Below are 26,121 nucleotides of genomic sequence, written 5' to 3'. Positions count from 1 at the left end.
GCATAAGCGTGAGTCTAAAACAAACATTTTATTTTTAAAAAAGAAAAAAAAGGAGGAAAAAGATCAGGAAGGAAAAGGGACAAAACCGATCCAGCCGTTGATCACTTACTATCTATGACTTTTGGAATATTCCTTCATGTGTATTTTACATGTATATGTGTGTGTACGTATGTATAGGCATATGTGTGTATGTGCGTATATGTGTGCCTCTACATGATTATGGTTGCATGTGTGTGCACATGCATATATGTATGTTGCGTACACCTGTATGTACGCATGTGTTTATTGTCATGTGTATGTGGGGTGGAAAGGGTTCACGTAAGCCGTGGTGAAGGCAACCCCTCTAGGAGAAGCAAATCTTATGAAAATAAACATTTATTTTTGTTTGAAATTTATAAATATATTTCGCAGTTATACTTCATCCTCAGTATTTCTTTTATTTTTTATTTATTTATTTTTTTAAACAACAGACTTCTACTTACTGATTCTCTCCTCTAACAGCAACATGTCAAAAAAAAAAAAAAAAGAAAGAAATATTGAGGATGAAGAATAACTGCGAAATATATTTATAAATTTCCAACAAAAATGAATGTTTATTTTCGTAATGTGTTTTGGCTTCAAACGTATCTAATGCGTAGTTTATTTTATTCAAACTCAATCAACGCTTCTGTCAAGGAACACACAACCCTAACGTGAATATCGCGTGACCAACGCACCGTTCCAACATTTGAAAGCACTACTGTGAAAAACAACAAATGGACTTCTACTTAATGATTCGCTGCTCTAACAACAACATGCCCCCCCCCGAAATACTGAGGATGAAGTGTAACTTTGAAATATATTTATAAATTTCAAACAAAAATAAATGTTTAAATTTTCATGATAATGCGTTGTTTTTGGCTTCAAACGTATCTAATACGTATTTTATTTTATACAATATTATGAGGTGCCTTCAATAAGTTTCCAGACTTTTTTTTACAAGCATTAAAAATCATCGTAGATTCTTCTAAATTCAGTGTGTTATTGCTCTACATCTTATGAGATGACTGATCAATTTTTATGATGCCAGGTTCAAATGAGCAGCTACAGTAGGAATTGGAATACACCTTACTAAAGCCTGGTGAATTCCAAAAATACAATATGGATGTGAGGACACTTTAGAAAAATGATATGCGATAAAATTCTGTTTTAAACTTGGGGGAAAAAATGCCACAGAAACGTATGGAATGCTTCAGACAAGTTTTGAACCGTCTTGCATGAATCGAACATCAGTTTTTGAGTGGCAGAAGAGATTCCTCATAAATGATCTGTGAGGGATGATAAGAGGTGTGGGAGAAGTAAGGAAGTCAAAACACCAGAGTTGATTGGCCAAATAAAGAATTTCATGGATAAGGACCGTCACGTGTCTAAAGATACAATAAGAGCACAATTTGATGTCAGTGTGGGAACTGTGAACGCAAATATTTGCAAGCAACAGAAGATGCGGAAAATTTGAAGTTTGTCCCAAGGGTGCTCAGAAAAGATCAAAAAGAAATACATTGTTATGGGCATCAAGACAGTTCCTCACCCTCCCTATAGTCTAGACCTTGCTCCCTGTGACTTTTGGTTATTCCCTAAGCTCAAGGAAAACTTTAGAGGCTGTCGTTATGAAACAATTGAGATGAAAGAGGCTGTAATGAGGGTTATTCACACATTAACGCAAGAGGACTTCCTTGATGTCTTCCAGAAGTTGTTGGAATGGTACAAGTGCATTGCAGCCGGAGGAGATTACTTTGAAATGGACTATAATTTCATGTGTCTGCTATCAATAAAAGTGAACATACGAAAAAAGTCTGGAAACTTATTGAAGGTACTTTGTATATACTTATATATAAAACACACTTTTTATGTGTGTTTGAGTTCATTCACCTTGTACTCGGAAACAGCTAGGCTGACTTTTTCAAAATTTCACACAAATGTACATTATATATGTCTGGCACTATTTTTAGATAGGTTTTGTATTGGAATGTTCCCGATAAGTATCAAAAATCGATAATTAAAAAAAATCCGATCAAAGAAGGAACAGTTTTGACCAAAGTTAACACCCTTATACAGCCTAACATCACAAATGCATTTTAGAGGTTTTATCACCGCACAAGTAGAAGGTGATGGTGTGTAAAATCAACAGTAGGTTCTTTGATAAGACAGGGGCGCATTCAAAATGAATGTTTCTGTTTAAAGCACAATTGAACCATGATACTTGACTTTTGCATTTTAAACTTCAATTCATTCAATTGAAGCCATTTACATAAAACAATTTTTTTAAATTAACAGTAGGTTCTCTACAGTGCAATGTATACTACAATCTATTGTGGACTAAGTCACTTCTGGAAGGCATGTGAAGCTTCCTCTCAATGCACCATGGAGGGTCCCTATGTAGAGCAGACAATCAATTGATTTGATTAAAAAATGGGCGATTTCACTGATTTCAATGACAAAAGTATTGGAACTGCAGAACATTCATTGGTCCTCATTTAATCCTGAGCAATGTCGGGTCTCCCTGCTAGTATATATATATATATATATATATATATATATATATATATTATATATAAACCGCCCCCTTAAGTAGACATTTTTACTCACTCCCCACACTAACGTACTGTACATGCAATAACCCTTATCCCTGAGTGGCTTCCGGGCCTTGATAAGTGGTGATCACCTTGTCAAAAAAAAAAAAAAAAATAGTGATACCATTAAAATGAGTGACCTTTTGTGCTCTAGAACTTATTTTTCTACCTAGTCATCACCATTCTCAAGACATTTTTGCCAGGAATTTAGTGACGCATCTCTGCTTTTGACGCACACCCATTATTGGGGTTGCTTTCTTAAAGTCTAACACCATCAATATCTGTAACAGAGAGATGAAACTTTCAGGTCATGAATGCATAAGTTCAGTCATTATGACAATGTAATTAACAATCTCTTCTGATCCATTCTACCAGAATAAAAAGAAAAATAGGAGGCATTACTTCTGGAATGCCCCTCGTATGTAATATATATATATATATATATATATATATATATATATATATATTATTTCTGCAGTCAAACAACGTCGCAGCTCACAAGAGCCATGATAGCCAACAAACCGGAAGTTCAAGACTCGAGTTTCGCCCTCATTTGGACTCATCAGTTAGACATATCTGAATTCGGGATTCGATATGTCTAACTGATGAGCCCAAATGAGGGCGAAACTCGAGTCTTGAACTTCCGGTTTGTTGGCTATCATGGCTCTTGTGAGCTGCGACGTTGTTTGACTGCAGAAATAATTATATAATCTCTGACATTCTGAATTGCTTGTTTAGATGTTGATTTTGTTTTAATTTTTGCCAACTATTTTCGAATTGTATGAAATCGTCTGCCAATTGTTTTGCTTAATAGAATAAGAATTCTCTTAGCGAATATTCGTTTGATAAAGCTGCATTTTGTTATTTAATATTTTCCTTGATTTTTCATTAACAAAAAACTGTTCATGTAAACACCTGCTAACTAATACTCTTCAATGCTTCATTTATTTCCATCTTAATATTTATATGCACAACCGTTTAATGTTTCATTTTTTTTTCTTTGCTATTACGTAATTTTTATAGACAATTTGTATTCAATGTTGGTGTGGCTCTTAGCAATACCTAAAGATGCTATCATCGTCTAAAATGGCGCTACCAGGCCAGGGACCATAACACGGTACCCTCTCTCTCTCTCTCTCTCTTTATCTGGTACCCTATGTATGTCTCTCTTAATCTCGTCTCTCTCTCTCTCTTACATTTGTTTCCTTTTCTGTCTCTCTTGTACCTCCCTCTGTCTCTCTTGTACCTCCCTCTGTCTCTCTTGTACCTCCCTCTGTCTCTCTTGTACCTCCCTCTGTCTCTCTTGTACCTCCCTCTGTCTCTCTTGTACCTCCCTCTGTCTCTCTTGTACCTCCCTCTGTCTCTCTTGTACCTCCCTCTGTCTCTCTTGTACCTCCCTCTGTCTCTCTTGTACCTCCCTCTGTCTCTTGTAGTGAGAGAGAGAGGTACGACATCCACAGAGAGACAGAGAGAGGTACGAGAGACAGAGAGAGGTACGAGAGACAGAGAGATGTACCTCTCTCTATCGTGCCTCTCCCTCTCTCTATCGTGCCTCTCCCTCTCTCTATCGTGCCTCTCCCTCTCTCTATCGTACCTCTCCCTCTCTCTATCGTACCTCTCCCTCTCTCTATCGTACCTCTCCCTCTCTCTATCGTACCTCTCCCTCTCTCTATCGTACCTCTCCCTCTCTCTATCGTACCTCTCCCTCTCTCTATCGTACCTCTCCCTCTCTCTGTCTCTCATACCTCTCTGTCTCTCGTACCTCTCTCTCTCTCTGTCTCTCGTACCTCTCTCTCTCTCTGTCTCTCGTACCTCTCTCTCTCTCTGTCTCTCGTACCTCTCTCTCTCTCTGTCTCTCGTACCTCTCTCTCTCTCTCTCTGTCTCTCGTACCTCTCTCTCTCTCTCTGTCTCTCGTACCTCTCTCTCTCTCTCTCTCTGTCTCTCGTACCTCTCTCTCTCTCTGTCTCTCGTACCTCTCTCTCTCTCTGTCTCTCGTACCTCTCTCTCTCTCTGTCTCTCGTACCTCTCTCTCTCTCTGTCTCTCGTACCTCTCTCTCTCTCTCTGTCTCTCGTACCTCTCTCTCTCTCTCTGTCTCTCGTACCTCTCTCTCTCTCTCTGTCTCTCGTACCTCTCTCTCTCTCTCTGTCTCTCGTACCTCTCTCTCTCTCTCTCGTACCTCTCTCTCTCTCTCGTACCTCTCTCTCTCTCTCTCGTACCTCTCTCTCTCTCTCTCGTACCTCTCTCTCTCTCTCTCTCTCTCGTACATCTCTCTCTCTCTCGTACCTCTCTCTCTCTCTCGTACCTCTCTCTCTCTCTCGTACCTCTCTCTCTCGTACCTCTCGTACCTCTTTCTTGTACCTCTCTCTCTCTTGTACCTCTCTCTCTCTCTCTCTCTTGTACCTCTCTCTCTCTCTTGTACCTCTCTCTCTCTCTTGTACCTCTCTCTCTCTCTCTTGTACCTCTCTCTCTCTTGTACCTCTCACAACCCTCTCCCTCTCGTACCCCTGTATGTTTCTCTCTCATACCTCTGTCCCTCTCTCTCTCCTTCTCTCTCATACTCCTGTCTCTCTCTCTCTCGCATTGCTGTCTCTCTCTTTCATACCCTGTCTCTCTTTCTCCCTCTCTTTGTCTCCCTTTTTTCTGTCTAGTGTACCAATCATAAAGATTGTAACTATTCCATTATTCAAAACAAAGAAATCTTGGTTTGTAAATCTGAAATGTTTTTCTTGATGAACTCTTCTTTTTCAGGGGTCAACTAGAATTGCAGCCAGGGCCATTCACAGTGTCCAGTTATGTGAGATGGGTATGGCGTCCTCTCCTTCACCCCAAGATCTGGCCGATTAGAAAACATTTCCATCAGAAATCTTTCACGGGTTGGGCCTGGGTGGATTCCATTTTTTTCTGTTTCTAATTTTTACAACTTATTTTTTTTCACCAACGAAAAAACATTTCTTTTTCAATCAACTTCAGAAGAATCATCCTGAAAGTCTGTGACTGCAAATTTAGTTTTATTTCAGGGTGAATTTTTAGGAAGAGTAATTATTGTTGCATGTCCCCCAAAATTAACAGATTAGATCATTCCTGTAATGACCTGTTCAATGTTGATTGCGGTGTAATGCTGGTTCTGTGCCGTTCTAGGAGGGCTATCCTCCCAGGCTTTACCTTCTCTGTTTTTACAGAGGTGCCTCAGGTGATTAGCTTTTACTAATTGCTTGAGGAACTGTTGGAGAATGCTGATGGGGCTGCACAGGCATCTTTTGCAGGGTCAGAGTACTCTTCTTCAGGAGTGCTGACTTTTCACTCTGATTTTCCGATTCTGTGTCACATTTCTCACGTTGGGAGAGAAACAATTACCCAGCATTTCTTTTACGTTTGTTTCGACTCCAATTATTGATAGTAAATTCATTGATAATAAATTATTGATAGTAAATTCATTGATAGTAAATTGAATGCAAAATAACAAATCTCCACAATTTTTCTTGTGAAAGGAATTTATCAAAATGTGAAAAAATATTTGATATTGATTTCTAAAATGAAAATATATATTTGATGATTTAAGATTTTCAAATCGTGTTCCAAATAAAAATCATACATAAAGGTATTAAAGTTGTTTACACCTGTTTCTAGGCAATGTTTATTTAAAGTCATGCAATAACTTTATTTGTCAAAACGTTGAATTTCTTGTGTGTGTACATACATGCAGTGTTCTTTATTATAAAATACCTATGTGTATTATTATTCATCGGACTACTGTTCTCATCTTGAATGTGATTTTCACAACGCTTCAGGTTATTTTGTCGAACTTGGGAATATTTCTGTCGAACTCGGGAATTTGAAGAAGGTCAGAGGTTATATCGACCAAAACGTTGTGAAAATCACGCTCAAGATGAGAACAGTAGTCCGATGAACAATAATACAAATAACTAATCCTCATCTCAAAAATTCAGAAACGTCAAAGTAGCTAAGGTTTTATATTAGCAGTTATCTGAGCATAACTAAGTAATTTGTGAAATTATAGTGAAAAACTTCATTATATTACAAATAATAAAATGAAAATTTGTCAGCTTAAATGCTATTTAAGTGTGATTTTAGAAATCGATTAAAATAACTTTATCTATTAGATGTATAAATTTGAAGAACATAAAAGAAAATTGTCAAAAAGATTTTCTTAGAATGTTTGAATTGAAAAAAACAAAAAATGAAGATATCTAATTCTTTTCTGTATTCTCACAACTATTGCATTCGAAAGAATTTCCATTGTATCTTCCGAAAACAATAGACTCGCTTTCATAAAAGTTCAAGATAGCCAAAGCTGAATGGTATTTAATTAACGGTTTCAAATATTACCTTTTTATTCGAATTTACTGTGGTGTCGCGCGAGCACGCACATACACACACATATGTTCTTTTTTCATGTTTGTCTCTGTCTCATTATATATATATATATATATATATATATATATATATATATATATATATATATATATATATATATATATAAACGTTGGAAGGAGGCTATGAGGATCAATCAACATTTCAACATTTTCGTGTCCGTCAGGACTCCAAGTGAATCTCGGTCATAAAATAAAATTTACCCAGAATGCCACACAAAAGACGAGACACAAACACGCACATTTTCTTTTTATTTCAAATATTTATTATTTTTAAATACAGGTACTAGCACAATATTCAGAGTAAGAAATAATTACTGGTGATCAAAGGATTCGAATTCGGTTGCAGAGTCACTGTTCCCTCTGCAGCTTAGTATTCAATCCCTAGGCCACCACAAATTAACATTAGGAAGACAAGAATTTAAATTCTATATTATATCAAATCGTCTGAATATATATATATATATATATATATAAAGCTGTGTGTCTGGTCACGAATAGGCTCCTATATGGTTGACTATTTTAAAAAACTGATTACATATAATGATAGAAGATGTATCGAGACACAGAAATGGGTATGTTTGATCTGGCAGAACAGTGGTTCATTAAAATTGTGGGGTCTGCGTTCGCGCCTGGTCCACAAAGTATGGAAATAAAAAATTTAAAAATTAAAAAAAAACGTTTACAAGTGTTTTTGATATAGATGTACATAAGAATACTTTGATAAGTATGTTTTAACTTAAATAGGGATGGTATAATAAAACTGTGGGGTCTGCATTCGCGCCTGGCCTCCATAGAATGGAAATAGGCACAAACTTTAATAAAGACTTTTCATATCTATCTGCGTAAGTATACTTTGATAATTATGTTTCAGTTTGAAGAAATATGGTATAATAAAATTATGGGGTGTTCGTTCGCGCCTGGCCTCCATAGAATGGAAATATGTCACAAAGTTTAACAAGTTTTTTTTATATAGATCCACAGAATATTGTGATCAGTGTTTCAGTGTGAACAAGTATGGTATAATAAATTATGGGGTTTATGTATTTTATTTTTACTTTCATCATATTTTGCTTTGGTTTTGATACCCCCAAATTCGAAGCTATCTCTTTACAACCCTTCCTTTTCATAACCTATCATACTTTCATACATCATAGTCCATTTTCTGTAGGCTGTTTTTGAACCCAGTCAATGACTGGTACTTTTGCTAGTATATATATAAATGTTTAGAGGTACAAAATTTATATAACGATTTAAAAAGAATGTGCAGAAATTTCTCGAGCTCTTTTGACTATCATCTCATCATAAAAAAAATCGATAGCATACAAGAAAATATTATTGGCGAAATTAAAGAGCACTACGGGGGAATTTGGATGTGTCAAAAGTAAGAAAAAAAAACGATTAAAAAAAATCTTTCTTTTAATCGTTTTTTTTTTGTTTGTTTTTTTGTTTTTTTAAATTATTTTTGGCACATCCAAATTCCCCCCTAATGCTCTTTAATTTCGCCAATAATATTTTCTTGTATGCTATCGATTTTTTCCTGATGAGATAATAGCCGAAAGAGCTCTCGAGAAATTTTTGTACATTCTATTTAAATCGATGTGTGTGTGTGTCTAAAGAAGCTTTCAGTATTTTATCAAAAAAGATAAAATAAAAATGCAATTAAAATTCCTAGGGATACTAAGTGTTATGTTTGACGTATATCTTCGTCGCCAACTGTTATGTTTGCAGGTTGAACCAAATAACGTATAAGGCAATACAAATGAAGACTCAACAAACAAAGGTAGATCAATAAGAAGTGTATTAGGAAAAGTATATTTACAGTATATTTACATAATGGTTGTCAGGTAAGAGTCTTGGCTGGAGAACATATCTGCTCTTGGCTCAGCCTTCGGTGGCTTCTGGTTAACACACACTCAGACTAACCGAGTCTTGCTATTTATGTGTAATATTGTCCACATATGTAAATGAGTGGGTGCCACCACAACACTGTTAAGCCCATCACAGATTTAATACATGAAGAAACTGACTTAGCGCTAGAAAATTCGCAATTGCAAACTAGAATTCAACTACATAACATTAGTATAAAGAAAAATAAGAAATTTTTACTTCTATTGATAAATAGAAAACGCGGAACATCAGCTGTTTACCTTATAGCTGTTTCGGAGATGTAAAAAAAAAAAAAACAAGACAACCTGTTGAAAAAATAATACAGTTACTGATATTTTGTATATTACTGTTACTTCATCCTGAACAAATGACCAGTACACTACGGGGGAATTTGGATGTGCCAAAAGTAAAAAAAAAAAAAAAAAAAAAAAAAAAACTTGGACGCTACAATGTGGGACCAAGTCTACAGGGACACTATCTAGAGAGTTGAGTAGCGAGATGTTTGTTCACATTGCATTTGAACTTCTGCATGTCAGTACAGTCATGGAAGCAGGGACCCAGAAGGGAATTCCAAAGTTTAGCCGTTTAAAGGAAGAAACTATTACAGTAAAAGGCTTACCTGTTATGGTGTAGGGGTGAGAATGATTGCATTTAAAACTGTGATATGTGAGCATATAAATTATAAAGATGTATGAAAAAAAAAACTTGAAGTATCTTTTGTGTATGTATGTATGTCAGGTCATGTCATATGCTACTGGTACCATGTAACCCAGTACTACCTGCCTCATGGTCGGATCACATTAAGCTGGTCTGCAGTTTAATTTGTTGCTGGCTATCTTGCTCTTGCTTGTTGCTGGATCTCAACATTTTGAACCGAAGGAGAGACTTAGCTGTCGTACAAAGCTAAGGCTCTGTAACATCATCTGTGTATAGATACTCCCTCAGGCATTTGTCTATAAAAATAGTCCTGTGGCGATGGAAAAGTTGTGACGTGTGGAGGCTTGAAATGCTGGAAGCATGTAATAGTTGATCTCAATGATCGTCTTCAGTGTCATGCCTGCTCGACCATGTGAATTCACCGGTAGGATTAAAAAAAAAAAAAAAAAAAAAAAGTCATTTTTCGGCTCATGGACTTTAAGTGTCTGAGGGAGTGGCACTCGTCTAACAAGACGTTGCAATCATCATGTATGTATGTGTTTATGGGAAAAATATGTTTATTCAATTATTTCACTTTTTTATTTATACTAATCCTTTAATTTATGAAGCTCAATGTAAATACAGAGCATATACAAATGACAAAGTTTTTATTCTAAATTTCGAGATATTGTCCATCTTACCATTTATTTCTTTCAGCATGTTAAAGAATTGTAAGATGGGCAACATTTTGAAATATAGACGTTTTGTCATTTTATATATATATATATATATATATATATATATATATATATATATATAAAATGATGATTGCAGCGTCGCTCCCAATTTTCGGATATTGTCATACCCATATGCATTTTATTTTTAATAAATTGATAGTTGCTTTTTCTTCTGATGAGTTAAGGGCAAAATAGATTCATTGGTTGATATAATAATTAAATGAATGATTCTGCGCTATGAAACAGGTGCTGTCAAGAATTATGCATAAAGGATTATACATAAACGAATAAACTGTAAGATCGTCAACATCTTGAAATTTTGGAATAGACTTTTGTCATTTATTTGTTATATGCTCTGTAATTACATTGAGCTTCGTAAATTAAAGGAGATATATATATATATATATATATATATATATATATATAAATAAAAGGTGAAATATAATTGAATAAACATATTTTCACAAAAATATATTGTGAGATGCAGCGTTCTTTGGGCTGTGGAAATAATTACATATAATCTCACATTCTGAAAATTTTATATATATATATATATATATATATATATATATATATAACCGGTTAAAATAATTTCAACAGGTCAAAACTGGGTCAAAATTGAAAAAATCGTTATAAATTTTGTACATTCATCTTAGTTTATTTTTAATTTTAATCAGTTTATATGTGTGTCACGTTGGTACAGTAATAACGCCACCAGCTTTAAATGCTACAGTTTTGTTTTGGTTTCGATTCTAGCTGATGGTACCCAAATACTTTTTTTTATATTTGAAATCACGACTCTATGATAATATATACAAAATCCGAACAAATTAAAATATATTTAAGCGTATTTTACACCTTGGCAAAGCCGCCCCCACCCCGTTATATAAAAATTGTTTTCTACAACCATTTCTGTGATTGTATTTTCTGATGGAATTCTTTCTTGTCGGCTCTTGTTTTCAGATTGTCCCTTTTGTAGATGACGTCGCTATCGTTGTTGTTCACAAATTTTAAATATGCATGCGTCCATTTTGTCAGCCATGAATGATATATGCACATTAACTGTTGATTGACCAACAATCAACAAACACATTTCATTTTTTCATATTCCTCTGCAGTTTTATTTTATTTTTTCAGTTTTTGTTCGAATTCTTTTTTATTTGTCTTCGTTTTTGTTGATGTTAAATTTCTTTGAATTACTTTTCCTTAACTTTGCATTTTTTCGAAGACCACAATGCAATAGTCTTTTTTTTGCAAACAAAAAAATGTTGACTTGAAAATAGAAATTGCTTTTCTTGTTTGATGTTAGAAAATGGACTTGTATTTTTTTTTATATATAACCCCTCAAGAGCTTTGAAAGTTTTGTGAACAGTTTATTAGTTCTTATTTATGTTCTTAGATATTAGAATTTATTGAACTATAAAGAGTGAAAAGGAAGCATATAGTCTTTTTTTTCGTTTCTCATATTTTCTCGTGTGTAATTGCTGGAATAAGTGAAACTACCGTTTGAAGTTTCCATGTTTTTTATTTCTGTTTTTCGAAGATTATTTTTTGGATTATTTCAATGTATTCTATGTTAATAATTTTTCAATAATTATGATAAAAGCAACTGAATCTTGAGCACCAATACAAATGATAGCAGTACTTGAAAACTGAAATAACAAAATTCTATAGGGTTAGTGTAAGTTGCACTTTGATGTTTCAGTGGATTGTCTTTGGACATCTTCGAGTCTGGTTCTTGAGCCTTATTCGAGAATGGCAGTATCTGCCCCATAGGCACAGGAAGCAGGATGATGAGCTGGGGTCTGTGGCTTTTTGACACTGCTTTCTGTGCCGTCTCCTGTCCATCAGCATCAAGTTTCTGTTGTCCTCTCCCCACTCCCTGCCATACAGTACCTTGCCTGGCGCTGGGGTCATCTGCTAACTGCTCTCAACTGCCCAGGTCGATGCCAGTCAGTTTCGGGTCACGTTTGCACCTATTCTTTTAACAGAAAGTCTAGCGACCTCTGTGCTGGCAGAGGAGGAAGTACATGCTGACGTACCCATCATACCCCAGTACGTTAGTGTTGGTGACCCTGTCCTGCCATGTAATGCTCAGGATATGATGCAGGCAACGGAGATGAAAACTCTTCAAATGGCTTTCCTGGCATACTAATGGATAAACTCATACAAGCAGATGTCATAATAGCTAACAATAAGGAAAAATCCTGTATGATCGTAGATTTTGCAGTTCCAACAGACCAGGGTGAATATCAAGATGGGGAAGTGGGTAAATACACGGAACTGGCCAAAGAACTTATAGGAATATAGAAAATGAAGAAAGTCAGGATAGCACCAATAATCGTACGAGCACAAGGAACAACCCTGAAAACTTTGAAAAAAAAATGGTAGAAATTTGAATCAAGAGGATGTCTGAAACAATACAATAGATAGCAATAACGAAAACACTCTAGAATGTAAAGATACACATAAACTAAAAACGCTAACCAGAAACTGCAACAGAAGTAAAAAAAAGAAAAAAGGAATATTACATGGAACCAAGAAAACTGAAATTGTATAATCCTAAGTTACCCACCCCAAATCTGTATATCTAAAAGTGAAATTTTCTCTGTGTGTGTCTGTTAGTGTGTGTACATTTTCCTACCAAACTACTCTGTCAATTTTCAGTTTACAGACTCGGGATTTGACATAAGGGGTATTGAGATTTGGGAAAATCTTTTTAATCTGTTTTCGTCAGAAATTTGGCAGTCAAGGGATCAAAGTTCAACAATTAGACCTTTTAAAATTCTGCCAAACGCCTTTGCAAATTTTGGGTCTAAACACTTGAAATTTTAGATGTAGGTTCCTTGGACATGGATCAAACTTTTTAACTTGATTTGAGCCAAAAAAATAAATGTTAAGGGGTGAAAATTGAGGTCAAAATTTTAAAATTTGACCTCTCAGCCAATTTTTAGTCTTGACATTCTGCATAATGTTTATTCAGACACAGGGCAAGCTTTTTTGGCCGAAAATTTGACTATCAAGGGGTCAAAGTTCAAAAGATTTGACCTATGCGGTCTCTAGCAAACTATTCGGCCAATTTTGGGTCTAAACATTTGGCATTTTACATAAAGGGTATTCAGACATGCAGCAAGCTTTTTAATCAGTTTTTTGGCGAAAGTTTTTTGCCAAGAGGTCAAACTTGAAAGAGTTTTACCTTTGCAGACTCTACCAAACTCCTCCGCCAATTTTGGGTTTAAACACTTGAAATTTTAGATGTAGGTTACCTGGACGTGAGTCGAACCTTTTACTACATATATATATATATATAATGCACATGAAGTTATGAACAGTACATAGGGTCTGAGCAAAACTGGGCTGAACTGCTAGTAAAAATAAAATGAAAATTGTAGTGCCAGCATCAACTGGCACCACACCAAATAGTTGTGATGGTTCAAGAAGTATGTAAAGATTGATGAGAGGAAGCACTAACCAGACCTCCACTGGAGGAGTGTGATAAGGACTGAGACAAATGGAATGAGAAAATTGGAATCTGTTGCAATGCTTCAAAAGACTGCTTGTTGGAACCGCCAGAGCCTTGTGGAAAAGTACTGTGAAAAGATGTTGATAGTCTGTAGTCATTTAATATGATCTGCTTATCAGCATAAAATGAGCATTAACAATAGCCAGACACAAAATATGGCAACAGAAATAATAATTAATACTAATAACTAACCAACCACATTAAAGATAAAACATAGGAAAACAGTAAATGTAAACTCTGTGGATAAAGAGACGAAACAGTAAACCACATAATATGTGAATGCAGCAAACTAGCCCAAAAATGAATATAAGGATAGGCATAACTGCATTAGGAAGGCATCGCACTAAGTGCTCTGCAAATTACTGCACCGCGAACATGATTTCGAGGATTCCAGAGATGTAAACCAGAGGAGACGAAGAAACCTATATAATTCTAAATATATGGGGGGGGGATAACGAAGAGGGTAGGAAGATAGACATTAGAGGGGGGAGGGGGGGGCAAGAAAAGGGTTGCAGTAAGGGAAAGAAAGAGTAAACCGTTTTGTTTTCAATTTGGACCCCTTAGCAGCATTTTTTTTCCAGTTATAAACTAAATCGAAAGTGTGCTACAGATCCAAATACTCTATATATTAAATTTCTACTTTGTAGACCAAATATTCAAAGAGAGAGTTTGATAGAGACTTTGCGTGCGCGCGCACACACACACACACACCGGCAAGGTAACTTAACATGATTTCTGTCTAGACTGCGACGTTAACCGTCTTACCTACATTTAATTAGAGATTGTTTTCTGGATGTAATAAATTTGCGCCATTTTTCACTTGAATTTATCATTTCCAGACAATCTGAATCAGGATATATATATATATATATATATATATATTTGAAAATTAGGAGAAATTTATAGGTAAATACAAATAAAAGTTTTAAAATAAAATATAATTAAATAAAAAATATTCATTTAAATTAAATATAAGGTTAAAATAAAAGTAAAAAATAAAATTGTTGAAAGTAATAATGATGACTAGCAGGGGCCCGACGTTGCCTGGGATTGAATGAGAACGAATGTTTTATCATCCCGTATTTTTATTGTCTTCAAAATCAGTGGAATCACCCATTTTTAAATCAAATCGATTGATTGATTGCTCTAGTTGGGGACCCATCGCGGTGCACCGGAAGTTGGCTTCATATGCCTCCCCACAGTGATTTAGTCCACAAATACATTGTGGTTTACATTGCTTTATAGAGAACCTGTTGTTGATTTTATAAAATTATTTTTATATATAATGGTTTTAATTGAAGTTTAAAATGCAAAAGTCAAGTATCATGCTTCAATTGTGCTCTAAACAGAAACATTCGTTTCTAATGCCCCCCCCTACTGTTGATTTTATATGCCGGGCCTTTCTGCTTGTGCAGTGGTAAAACTTGTGATGTTAGGCTGTATAAGGTGTTAACTTTAGTCAAAATCGCCTGTTCCTTCTTTAATCAGATTTTTTTTTTTTTTTTTTTTTTTTTAGATTATCGATACTTATCAAAGACATTCTGATACACAACCTATCTGAGAACACTGTCAGGCACATAAAGTACATTTGTGTGAAATATTTTTAAAAAATCGGCCCAGCCATTTAGGCGTCCATAAGGAACGAACACTCACACTCACACACACACACACACACACACAAAGTTCTTTTTATATAATAGATATTAATAATAATTGTAATATGAACAACAATAATAATCAATCATTATAATAACACTAATGAAATATAATGTTAACAATTGAAGAATTATAATTTATATCGTATAGTAATTAGTTAAAGGTAATTAAGGCAAAGTTTCATGTCTAGTAATAAACCAGACAACAATAGACCACTTGGAAGACAACATTCGATGCATGATTGCCGAAGTACAGTTTAATTTAATGTCTAGAGTTATAAAAATTAGGAGTCTATATTACTCCATATACATAAGGACTATTTGCCCGACAGTTGTATTTAAATTGACAGAATTTCATTTTTTGGAATGAATCACATATTTGTATGATAAAAATATTTTTATATGGTTTATTTTAATTTAAAGTTTGCCGCCTTTAAAAATCTCTCTCACACACATATATAATGCGACTCTACATTAAAATTCAAAGATAGCGTGAGTAAAAGAAAACACAATTGCAACTTTTCTTCCGATTTTCAGATTTTGTAAGCATGCTCATGTGTCTTATTTTTTTTGATAGTTGATAAGTTATTTTTCTGATGAGTTAAGGGCGGAATAAATTCAATAATTGGCATAATAATTACATGAATGATTTTGTGCTATGAAACAGGTGCTGTCAAGAATTAGGTGTCAACGTAATTAAAGAAATAAATGGTAAGATGGTTACTATCTTGAAATTTGGATTATAAACTTTTATTATTCATATATATATATATATATAGAGAGAGAGAATATGAATCATCACATATTATTTTTTTTTCTTTGCTTGTTGGTTGGGTGGTTATGTTTAAGTTTGAAATTTTACATGGATTGAATGGATGACTTTTTCCACTCAAAACATATTGCCACTTTGATTTAAGGGGCTACTATTTGGGATCATATTCACAGGGATACTATGTAGGGAGTTGAGCAGTCAAATGTCTGTTCGCATTACATTTAAATATCTGCATATTAGTAAAGTTAGGTAAATAGGAAACAGGGAGGGAATTCCAAATTCTAACAGTTCAAGGAAAAAAGCTATCAGAATAGAAAGCTTTCCAGCGTCTAGAAACCTATGCAGTGAAGAGGTGAGATTTTGCTGCTTGTCAGATTAGTTGGGATTATTTAAATCGAAGGGACACAAGTGCTGTAAGCTCGTCAGAGCACATTTCTTTAAAAATTTAATTTCAACGCATGCAAATCTTTATTGTTTGTTTTTTGACGTTCAATCATGCACTGTAGATTTTTTAATAAAAAATTGTTGCTTTTTTTTTTTTTTTTAATGTTTATATGAAGTGTTCCTGCTTATTATCGCTTGAAAAACAAAATCTTGATTGCTGTATATCCATTTTTCGTTTCGTGTTGGTTTTTCTGTAAAATTAATGTGTTGAAACAATTCTTTTATCCCTTTTTGGTGCCAATATTTTTTTTACCAATATATTATTCCACGTGACGTCATATCTTTTTGATAAATTCATTCTTTGTGACTCTAATCCGTCTACCCAAGCCTTCCTGACTCTCAGCTAAATCACTTGACACACACACACACACACACACACACACACACACACACACACACAGCAACCACCTATGCAGCATCCTCCTCTTTACAAATGAAACCGCCAAAGGTTAATTTAATTCCCAAATGTCTCAGTTGGTATATGTGTAACAATATTGACCATTTTATCAACGATGGTGCCAAAAGTGTAAAGTTGTTCTGAATGTTGGTATGTTGACCCTAATTTTTGAATTCCAAAAAAAGTTCCGAGCGCTTCTTTCCTCAAATATGATTCTACCAAAATAGTTTTTTTTTCATGGATGCGAGCAGTTTTTTTTTTGTTTTTTTTTTTGTTTTTGTTTTTTTTTTTTTTTTTTTTTTTTATCTTTTCCTTGTATATAAAGGAAACAATTATCTTAATGAATGTTTAATTTTTTTTTTTTTTTTTTTTTTTGTAATTAATCAAACCTCGCCAACTTTATTTCCATTTCATTTGTCTGGTAAATGAATGAAGTTTTCGTCATGTTTTTTTTTTAATTTTTACTTATATTGTTTCCTTTTATAGGGAAAATAATTTTTATTCTGCAATTATTGGTTTTATAAGATGCACCCCCCCCCTTCCAAAAACAAACAAAAAAAAAATTCCAACTCATCTAAAGAACCCGAAACACAAAACTTTTACCAAAATCATTGGACGTGACAAAAAAAAAAAAGGGTTGATATGCGATAAATCAAAAGAATTTTATTGTTTCATAATTTTTGGGAATGTATTTGATTTATCCAAACTGCTGTTCTTGTCTCGGATGTTGTTATTATACTGTTTCAGCCAATGTAACCTCCGACCTTCTTGGAGTGCACCTTGTGAGAACCTTCATACAAAACATGTCCGCAATATAAGTGCTAACTCTTCTGGTGGTTGAAGGTTCAATCATCAGTGCAAACAATATTAAAATACAATTACATATTACTTAAGACTTGTACTTGGTCATGGCTGACGGAATAAGAGCATGCTACCCCTGTGGATTACATAAAAGTTTTTTTTAAATTTACTATCAATTCAGCCGGCTTTGCTCAGGCCTTATGTAATGTTTAGAACTTTATGTGCAGATATATATATATATATATATATATATATATATATATATATAAAATATATTTTAGTCATCGACATACAGACCTGTTTCGTTGTTTCACAACTCATCAGTGCCGCTAGACTAACACCTCTCCCAAGCCGAGGATCGAACCTAGAACCGTCGTGATGACAGTCGGCAGTCCTAACCCTTGACTACGGAATCGGTGGCCGAAATTAAACTTTCCGAATGTCTATTTAAATAAACATCCGTCCGCCACTCGTAGAGGGCTCAAACGTTTGTTTGTAAACAAACCGCGAGCTTCGCATTATTTCAGCTAAATTAAGTAGCGAGTAAGATAATTTACGAGAGTGCTCTACCGAAGAGGGGAGCTTTATAAAATATATTTTAGTCATCGACATACAGACCTGTTTCGTTGTTTCACAACTCATCAGTGCCGCTAGACTAACACCTCTCCCAAGCCAAGGATCGAACCTAGAACCGTCGTGATGACAGTCGGCAGTCCTACCCCCTGACTACGGAATCGGTGGCCGAAATTAAACTTTCCGAATGTCTATTTAAATAAACATCCGTCCGCCACTCGTAGAGGGCCCAAACGTTTGTTTGTAAACAAACCGCGAGCTTCGCATTATTTCAGCTAAATTAAGTAGCGAGTAAGATAATTTACGAGAGTGCTCTACCGAAGAGGGGAGCTTTATAAAATATATTTTAGTCATCGACATACAGACCTGTTTCGTTGTTTCACAATTCATCAGTGCCGCTAGACTAACACCTCTCCCAAGCCGAGGATCGAACCTAGAACCGTCGTGATGACAGTCGGCAGTCCTATCCCCTGACTACGGAATATATATATATATATATATATATATATATACTTGTTTATTGTTATATAAACATGCTCACATTCTGCTGCTACAAATAGCCACTTGTTTCAATCAAACAACAGATATCATCAGGCAGTGACTTGACTATTCAAAAGTTCAATGAATAATCTTTGTTTATTCATTCAACTTTTGAATAGTCAAGTCGCTGCCTGATGATATCTGTTGTTTGATTGAAACAAGTGGCTATTTGTAGCAGCAGGATGTGAGCATGTTTTTTTTTTTATTTTATTACATTTTCACCCCAAACAAGGCACATTGCCACTTTGGTGTAGGGGGCTACTATCAGGGGAAACATCTACTGGGGTACTATGTAGGGATTAGGGCAGCGAGAACAATAAACATATATAACAATAAACAAGTATGATCAGCTCTTTTTATTGAGCACTATCTAACAACCTCGTTGAATTCACTAGTCCATTACTTTTGAATAAAAAAACCCGAGTATATATATATATATATATATATATATTAAAAAGTTTGACTCCTGTCCAGGTAACCTACATCTAAAATTTCAAGTGTTTAGACTCAAAATTGGCAGAGGAGTTTGGTAGAGTCTGCAAACTAGTCTTTAGTCAACAACTTATCCTTTGTACCATGGGTCTGTTTAAAATTCGTACAGGTTCACCTGAATGAAGTCAGAGTTTACATCGGCCGAAACGTTGTGCAAATAACAATCACGATGAGAATAGCAGTGAAATCAAACAAGGCAAAATATTTTCATGTCTTTTTTTTTCGTCCCTTAAAACAAAACTTTGTACACTGACTTAAAGAAGTGAAATAAAGACGTGAACAAGACTCACTCTCTGTAACAGGTAAGGGATGTATGTACAAGTGTGCAATGTCCTACATGTCAGGGATGGATATTATTTCAAAGCTTTCCTTCTTGTTGACTAGTTTCCCTGCTAGCCGACTCAGCTATTTCGTCCATAGACGAGATTTCAATGATTTTTTCTATATTTAGTTTTATATATTTTCATTATTTTGCTGGTTAGTTTTTGTTTTGTTTTTTGTCTTATTTTATTTATTTATTTATTTATTTTTTTTTTTCAATCTAACAAAATTTATTGTTGAAAATAAAATCTATCAATTTTCAGGAAATGAAAGGAAATTACTGCTACTTTAATTTGTTTTTATTCCAGATTTATAACGGAAACATTTCCGTTGGAATTGTCTTTGAAATTTCTTCAATTTCTGCTGTTTTTTGTTTTTTCCACTTTTTTTTTTTTTTTAAATACAACTCTTGCATTTTTTTTCACCATTTCTTTCTTTAAATACAATTCTTACATTATTTTTTTTTAATACAATCTCAGAATTTCTTCACGGAATTCCATTCCTAAGAATGTGGTTCTTCCCATAGAATTTGGTGCAAATCCATTTCATTAAGCCAAAGCATTTCTATTGAAAATCCAGAAATATTTTTGCAACTTTTTTAATTTCAAAATTAAATGTTTCTTTGACAAATGGGTGTTTTTATCTTTAATGCTTTTCTTTTGAGAATTAAAATAAAACTTTATTTTTTTAATATGTAAAATTATTTTCTCGGATTTTTAAAGTCAGACTTAAATAGCATTTAAGCTGACAAATCAAACTTTGTTTCCGACTAGCCAATTTTTATTTGTTATTGTTGTACAATGTTATTAGCAATATATTAACGTGCTTAGCTATATTTATTTTTTTAATTACTTAGTACATCCCAAGAGACTGCTAATAAGAAAATCTCTACAACTATAATAAAGACCAATGTGTATTTATTTGTGTCTGTGTATAATGTGTGTGTTTCATACAAAAGTTAGCAAGTAAAACATGTGCCGTTTCCCAGCCCCTAAACTAAGACATTTTAACTAGTAAGGAGAAACAAAAAAGCAAGTTAGACAATCCCTTCAAACTTTTCTGTGTGAAATGAATTCAGAAACAATAAATTATATCGGGCATAGATTAAAGTGTATTTGTACCAAATATGGTTCAGTTGCAGAAAGGGTTGTGAATTTTATGAACGATTGCATCAGTGGTAATTATTTTTTATTTTTTATTTTTTTTTTAAATCATCCTAAATTAAATCTGCAAAGTTGCTACTAATATTTAGGAAAAAGTTTTTTTTGGTCTTTATTTTACAATGGAAAGAAATGATAGAATGATACAATGAATGTGTAATGTGAGTCTTGAAGACCCGCTTAGATCTGGTGACCTCAGAGGAAGTGAGGATTGAGGATATGCGTTGCATGCAGAGAAATGATATAAGAATGATACAATGGATGTGTAATGTGATTTTTAAACACAGGCTTAGATCGGATGACCTCAAAGAAAGATTAAATCTGAAAAATACAAAGAAATGTGTGCAGAACAGGAGACTTTGGTGGTATGGCCACCTTTGAAAGAATGGATGAGAGTTCTTGGGTTAGTAGATGTAGAACAGTTGAGATAACAGGGTCAGTTTACAAAAGACATGCATTTTCGTGAGCCTTTTAATCAAGATTGAAATTGATGCAAATTTATTGAGCAATAACTTGAGATGTCAATGACATCAACTGCAAACAATGTTTACACGGGAAGGAGAAAGGAAACAAGTAAAAGAATAGACTTGAAAAAAAGAAGGATAAATACCTGGCCAGAAATAAGTTTGGAATCAATTTCTTGAAGCCGTCTAACATATGCCACATGTTCAACTGATGATTTATTTGAATTGTTCTCATTTTCAAGAACAAAAGACCAAATTGTTTTTCGGACATTTTTTTTTTTTTTTCCGTCCAATTTTTATTCAATTATATCAGATTTTTTTGTCTTAAAATGACTTTTTTTTTTTTTTTTTAAATAAATCTTCAGAAATTAAATATTTGTTTATTCTTTCGTAAAATAATTGCAAATAAATCAACCGTCTCTTTTTAACTGAAAAACGGTCCTCTTCATCGAACTTGTAATAAATCAGCCAATTAAAAAGCAATAAATTTCAACAACAACTAAAACATTTCAATGTTATTCAAGCGACCACAACAAATGGGAACATGTAAACGGTTTAGCAAATTTTATGGTTGGTCTGGCGTATCCGAAATTCATTAAAAAAGAATCGGGGTTTTCTCTATATCTAAAAGTTGCATAATAAGCACAATGGATACGATCAAAGACTATGAGTTACCCAGGTCATGCATCCGCGTCTTTATCCACTTCACGACTGCCACCTCCCATTAATTTGCTATTTTAATACCTTACTATAATATGGTTTCTTATTCAAGTGACTTCTTTCCATGTACTGTCCATAACTTTAAGTGCATATATAGCAATTAGGAAGGGAAGACTTATGATTCATGATTAAAAGTAAATTTGTATATATATATATATATATATATATATATATATATATATATTCCTTTAGTCTTCTCTCCAAAAAGGGGGAAAAAGGGAATCAGGAGAGGAAAGAAAAAGAAATGGGGAGCCAGTTGACCGGTTTTGACCCTCGCTTCTCAAAGCTGTATCGAGAGAATTTTTAAAACAAAGAATGAAAAAGCGATTAAAATTGCATTTTATTCAATTTACGGGGAGAAAAAAAAAAGTGGGAAAACGATTAAAATAAAACAGCGTTATGGTCGAATTGCAGTTATCAAAACCCTACGACAAGACCCATCATTAGTCATTACTAGACCAGATAAAGGGTCAGGGGTGGTTATAATAAATTATCACGAGTACATTGACAAAATGTCAGTAATACTAGATGACAAAGACAAATTTGAAAAATTGGGCCCTGTCGCAACTCATGATTCAACCGCCTCCTTGGAAACCAAATTTCAAAAGAAACTGGTCAAGTGGGTCAAAAACGGTGTACTTCCGACGAACGTAGCTAGTGAAATAAGACCCTCTGGATCTATCCATCCAAGGTTGTATGATCTCCCTAAAACCCATAAAGCGGATATCCCATTAAGGCCCATTCTCTCCATGGTAGGGTCATCGCAACACAAGGTCTCAAAATGGATCTTTGACATTTTACAACCTGTTTTACAATATTATAGTAAATATTGTCTTAAAGATTCATTTTATTTTGATGATTTTATTAAAAAGTCTAAGATTGTTAATAGATTTATGTGCTCCTATGATTAAAGCAACCTTTTTACTTGTGTCCCTGTTTTGGAAACTATAGATATGTGCAGATTTTTTATATATAAAAATAATAAAAGAAATAAAATAAAATATATATCACCTCCTCCTATTCCTGAAAACATCTTTATTGAACTTATGAAATTTATCACGACATCTGTGGAATTTATTTTCAACAATATTATGTATTGGCAAAAAGATGGTGTGGCCATGGGCTCAGTACTTGGACCGACTATGGCGAATATTTTTGTGGGGTTCTATGAAGAGTGCTTACTATCTGGACCCATAAAGCCATTGGTGTACTTCCGATATGTTGACGACACATTCTGTTTATTTAATAACCAAATGGAAGCAAACACCTTTTTCTCCTTACTCAATGGAATGCACCTGCGTTAAAGTACACCTATGAGGGAGAGTGCAATTCATCCATAGCTTTCCTTGATGTATTGGTAATAAAAACGCCATCTAGTTACCATACATCTATATACCGTAAACCAACATTTACAGGATTGTACACTCGTTGGGATTCATTTTACCTGAAAAAACGTAAGATAAATCTAATTTGGACTTTAACACATCGTGCCCTTAAGATTTGTTCCAAGTTAAAATTAGATGAGGAATTGGAAACAATTACGGATACTTTATCAAAAAATGGGTACCCACTAGATGTGATTAGGTCAGTTATTCAAAAGAAATTGACTGAATTCTCTCGAATTAAAGAGAATATAGTGGCCAAATGTCCAATTTATCTTCGTTTGCCTTGGTTGGGTACAGTAAGTGAGAAATTTGCCAAACAAATAAGTTCAGCAGTTCATGGGTGTTATTTTGCTGCCAACGTGCGTGTTGTTTTCTCTACGAGAACTTTATTACCATCTTCTCGAAAAGACGTTCTACCCCCCCCCATCATAATAGTAACGTTATTTACAATTTTGAATGTGGTTGCGGTGCCACTACTTGGGTTGAACGACATTAAGATTAGATGGAAGAATCCAACAACATGTACCCAGTAAAATTAGGAATGAAACCTACCGGGCAACGGACGTTGTTACTAATACATATAGGTCTTCAATTACTGATCATTTACTTAAAAACCTGTCTTGTGCAGCGAACTTTAGCACAGACTCTTTTTCTATTCTGAGTCGTGCGCATTCACTATATCACCTTAAGATCTTGGAGACTATTCACGTTCGACTTAGAAAACCTTCCCTTTGCAAACAAAGGGAATGCCTCCTGGGTTTGAACGTAATTAATCTCTAGGGTATTCGACCATAACGCTGTTTTATTTTAATCGTTTTCCCACTTTTTTTTTTTTTTTCTCCCCGTAAATTGAATAAAACGCAATTTTAATCGCTTTTTCATTCTTTGTTTTAAAAATTCCCTCGATACAGCTTTGAAAAGTGAGGGCCGAAACCGGTCAACTGGCTCCCCATTTCTTTTTCTTTCCTCTCCTGATCCCCCCCCCCTTTTTGGAGAGAAGATTAAACGAATATATATATATATATATATATAATAATGATGAATTCGAAAAAAATAAACATCTTATATATCCAAACGAATTAAAATTGAATTGTGAACATAGAGGACAACAGGTTACATTTCTGGATTTAGATATAAAAATTGATGGGATTTTTCTTTATAAAATATTTGATAAAAGAAACACTTTCCCCTTTAAAATAGTACGTATGCCCCATAAGGATAGCACCTGCCCTGTTTTTATGTTTTATGGAACCATTATGTCAGAGTTTTTGAGAATAGCTCGCGTTAATTTAAAATTAACAGATTTTATACCACCAGTTTCTAGCTTAGTAATAAGGATGATAAAACAAGGTGGGGATAAAAATAAAATATTTAAACAGTTAAATAAAGCATTTGTTTATTATCCTGATGCTTTTGGATCGTTTAAGATAAACCAGATTATATTAATAAAGGAAATCCAAAACTATGTTAACTATGTATAAAATGTACTTATAATTACATATAATAAATTTATATATTAATAATAAAAAAAAAATGTATATATATGTAAAAATATTTTTAACCTTTATATATCTAATTTTAAATAAATAAGAATGTAAATATACTAAATACTAATCATAGTGGGGGTGATAAGTAGTTAAATGGATTAATCCTAATCTTATAAATACAAGACTGATAAATTTAAAAATATATCCATTTTAAATGTGGAAATTGATGAATCACACAGGTAAGAAATTCATTTTTATAGTATGAAAAGGTTAGTAACTGCAATTAAAAATAGGAAATTGGATCAAATGTTTGTAACATGTCTTCTTCCTAAGATTAAGGGTGGTGGTGTTTGATCAACACTGCTGGGGTGCCATGATGTAATATACTGTTTTGTTTTTAAATCCCCGAAACAGTGTTTCATGGTAAACAACTGATGATCCCTTGAAAAATAAATTATTGGTATTATAGTAAATTCGAAAGAGAGTTGATGCAGTGATTGCAGGTGATTAAATGACTTACTGACTAGATGGTTTTCTAACGAATGATAAAAAAATATTTTTTTGTATAGTTTTAAAGGTTAAAAACTTCAAAGACTATATATATATAAAAATTTACTTTTAATCATGTATCATAAGTCTTCCCTTCCTAATTGCAATATTTAAATTTTGTATACCTAAAAACGTTATGAAATATATATATATATGGTGCAAGTCTATAAATGGTCCACTAGTAATCTTTTTTACTATAAAAATCTGAAAAAAATCTTTAATGTACGTACTTATCACTGCATGAAAATGTCATATTCTAAAAATCACGTAAATCGATCAAGTAGTTTTTTTTATTTTTTTTATTTAAGAAAATCAAATATTATGTGACATTTTATCGAAGAAAAACTTCACGCCATCTTATTTTTGAATGATACATTGCTAGCGACACCTATTGGGAATGTTTGGAATATAAGATCAGCAAGGAACAGACAATCGATTTTCCACGCTATAGAAAAAAAACTTGGAAAATTAAGACATAAGTTCTTGATGTTTACAATTCCAGCAAATGAGTAATTTCCAAGATATGAAGAAATGTTAATTTAAAGAAAGTGGGGGATCACTTTTCTATAATAA

The 26,121-nt window shown here is 33.8% G+C and overlaps 1 protein-coding gene across 4 annotated transcripts in view; it reads left to right on the top strand.

Annotated features, from left to right (window-relative positions):
* LOC145293695 (AP-1 complex-associated regulatory protein-like) overlaps positions 1-26,121 on the top strand; it is a 296,359-nt gene that overhangs the window by 217,626 nt on the left and 52,612 nt on the right. Inside the window, exon 5 of one of the 4 annotated variants that reach the window (XM_080140106.1) lies at positions 5,360-5,414. The exons of the other annotated variants lie outside the window; for them this stretch is intronic. Within the exon in view, the coding sequence (XP_079996232.1) occupies positions 5,360-5,414 (55 nt within the window). The remainder of the gene's footprint in view (positions 1-5,359; positions 5,415-26,121) is intronic. 4 annotated transcript variants of the gene reach the window in all.

Source organism: Euprymna scolopes, chromosome 15, assembly GCF_053919585.1.
Source record: "Euprymna scolopes isolate OS-2025 chromosome 15, ASM5391958v1, whole genome shotgun sequence".
NCBI lineage: Eukaryota > Metazoa > Mollusca > Cephalopoda > Sepiida > Sepiolidae > Euprymna > Euprymna scolopes.
The sequence above is the reverse complement of the archived record's forward strand: the minus strand, read 5'-3'. Positions and strand labels throughout refer to the sequence as shown.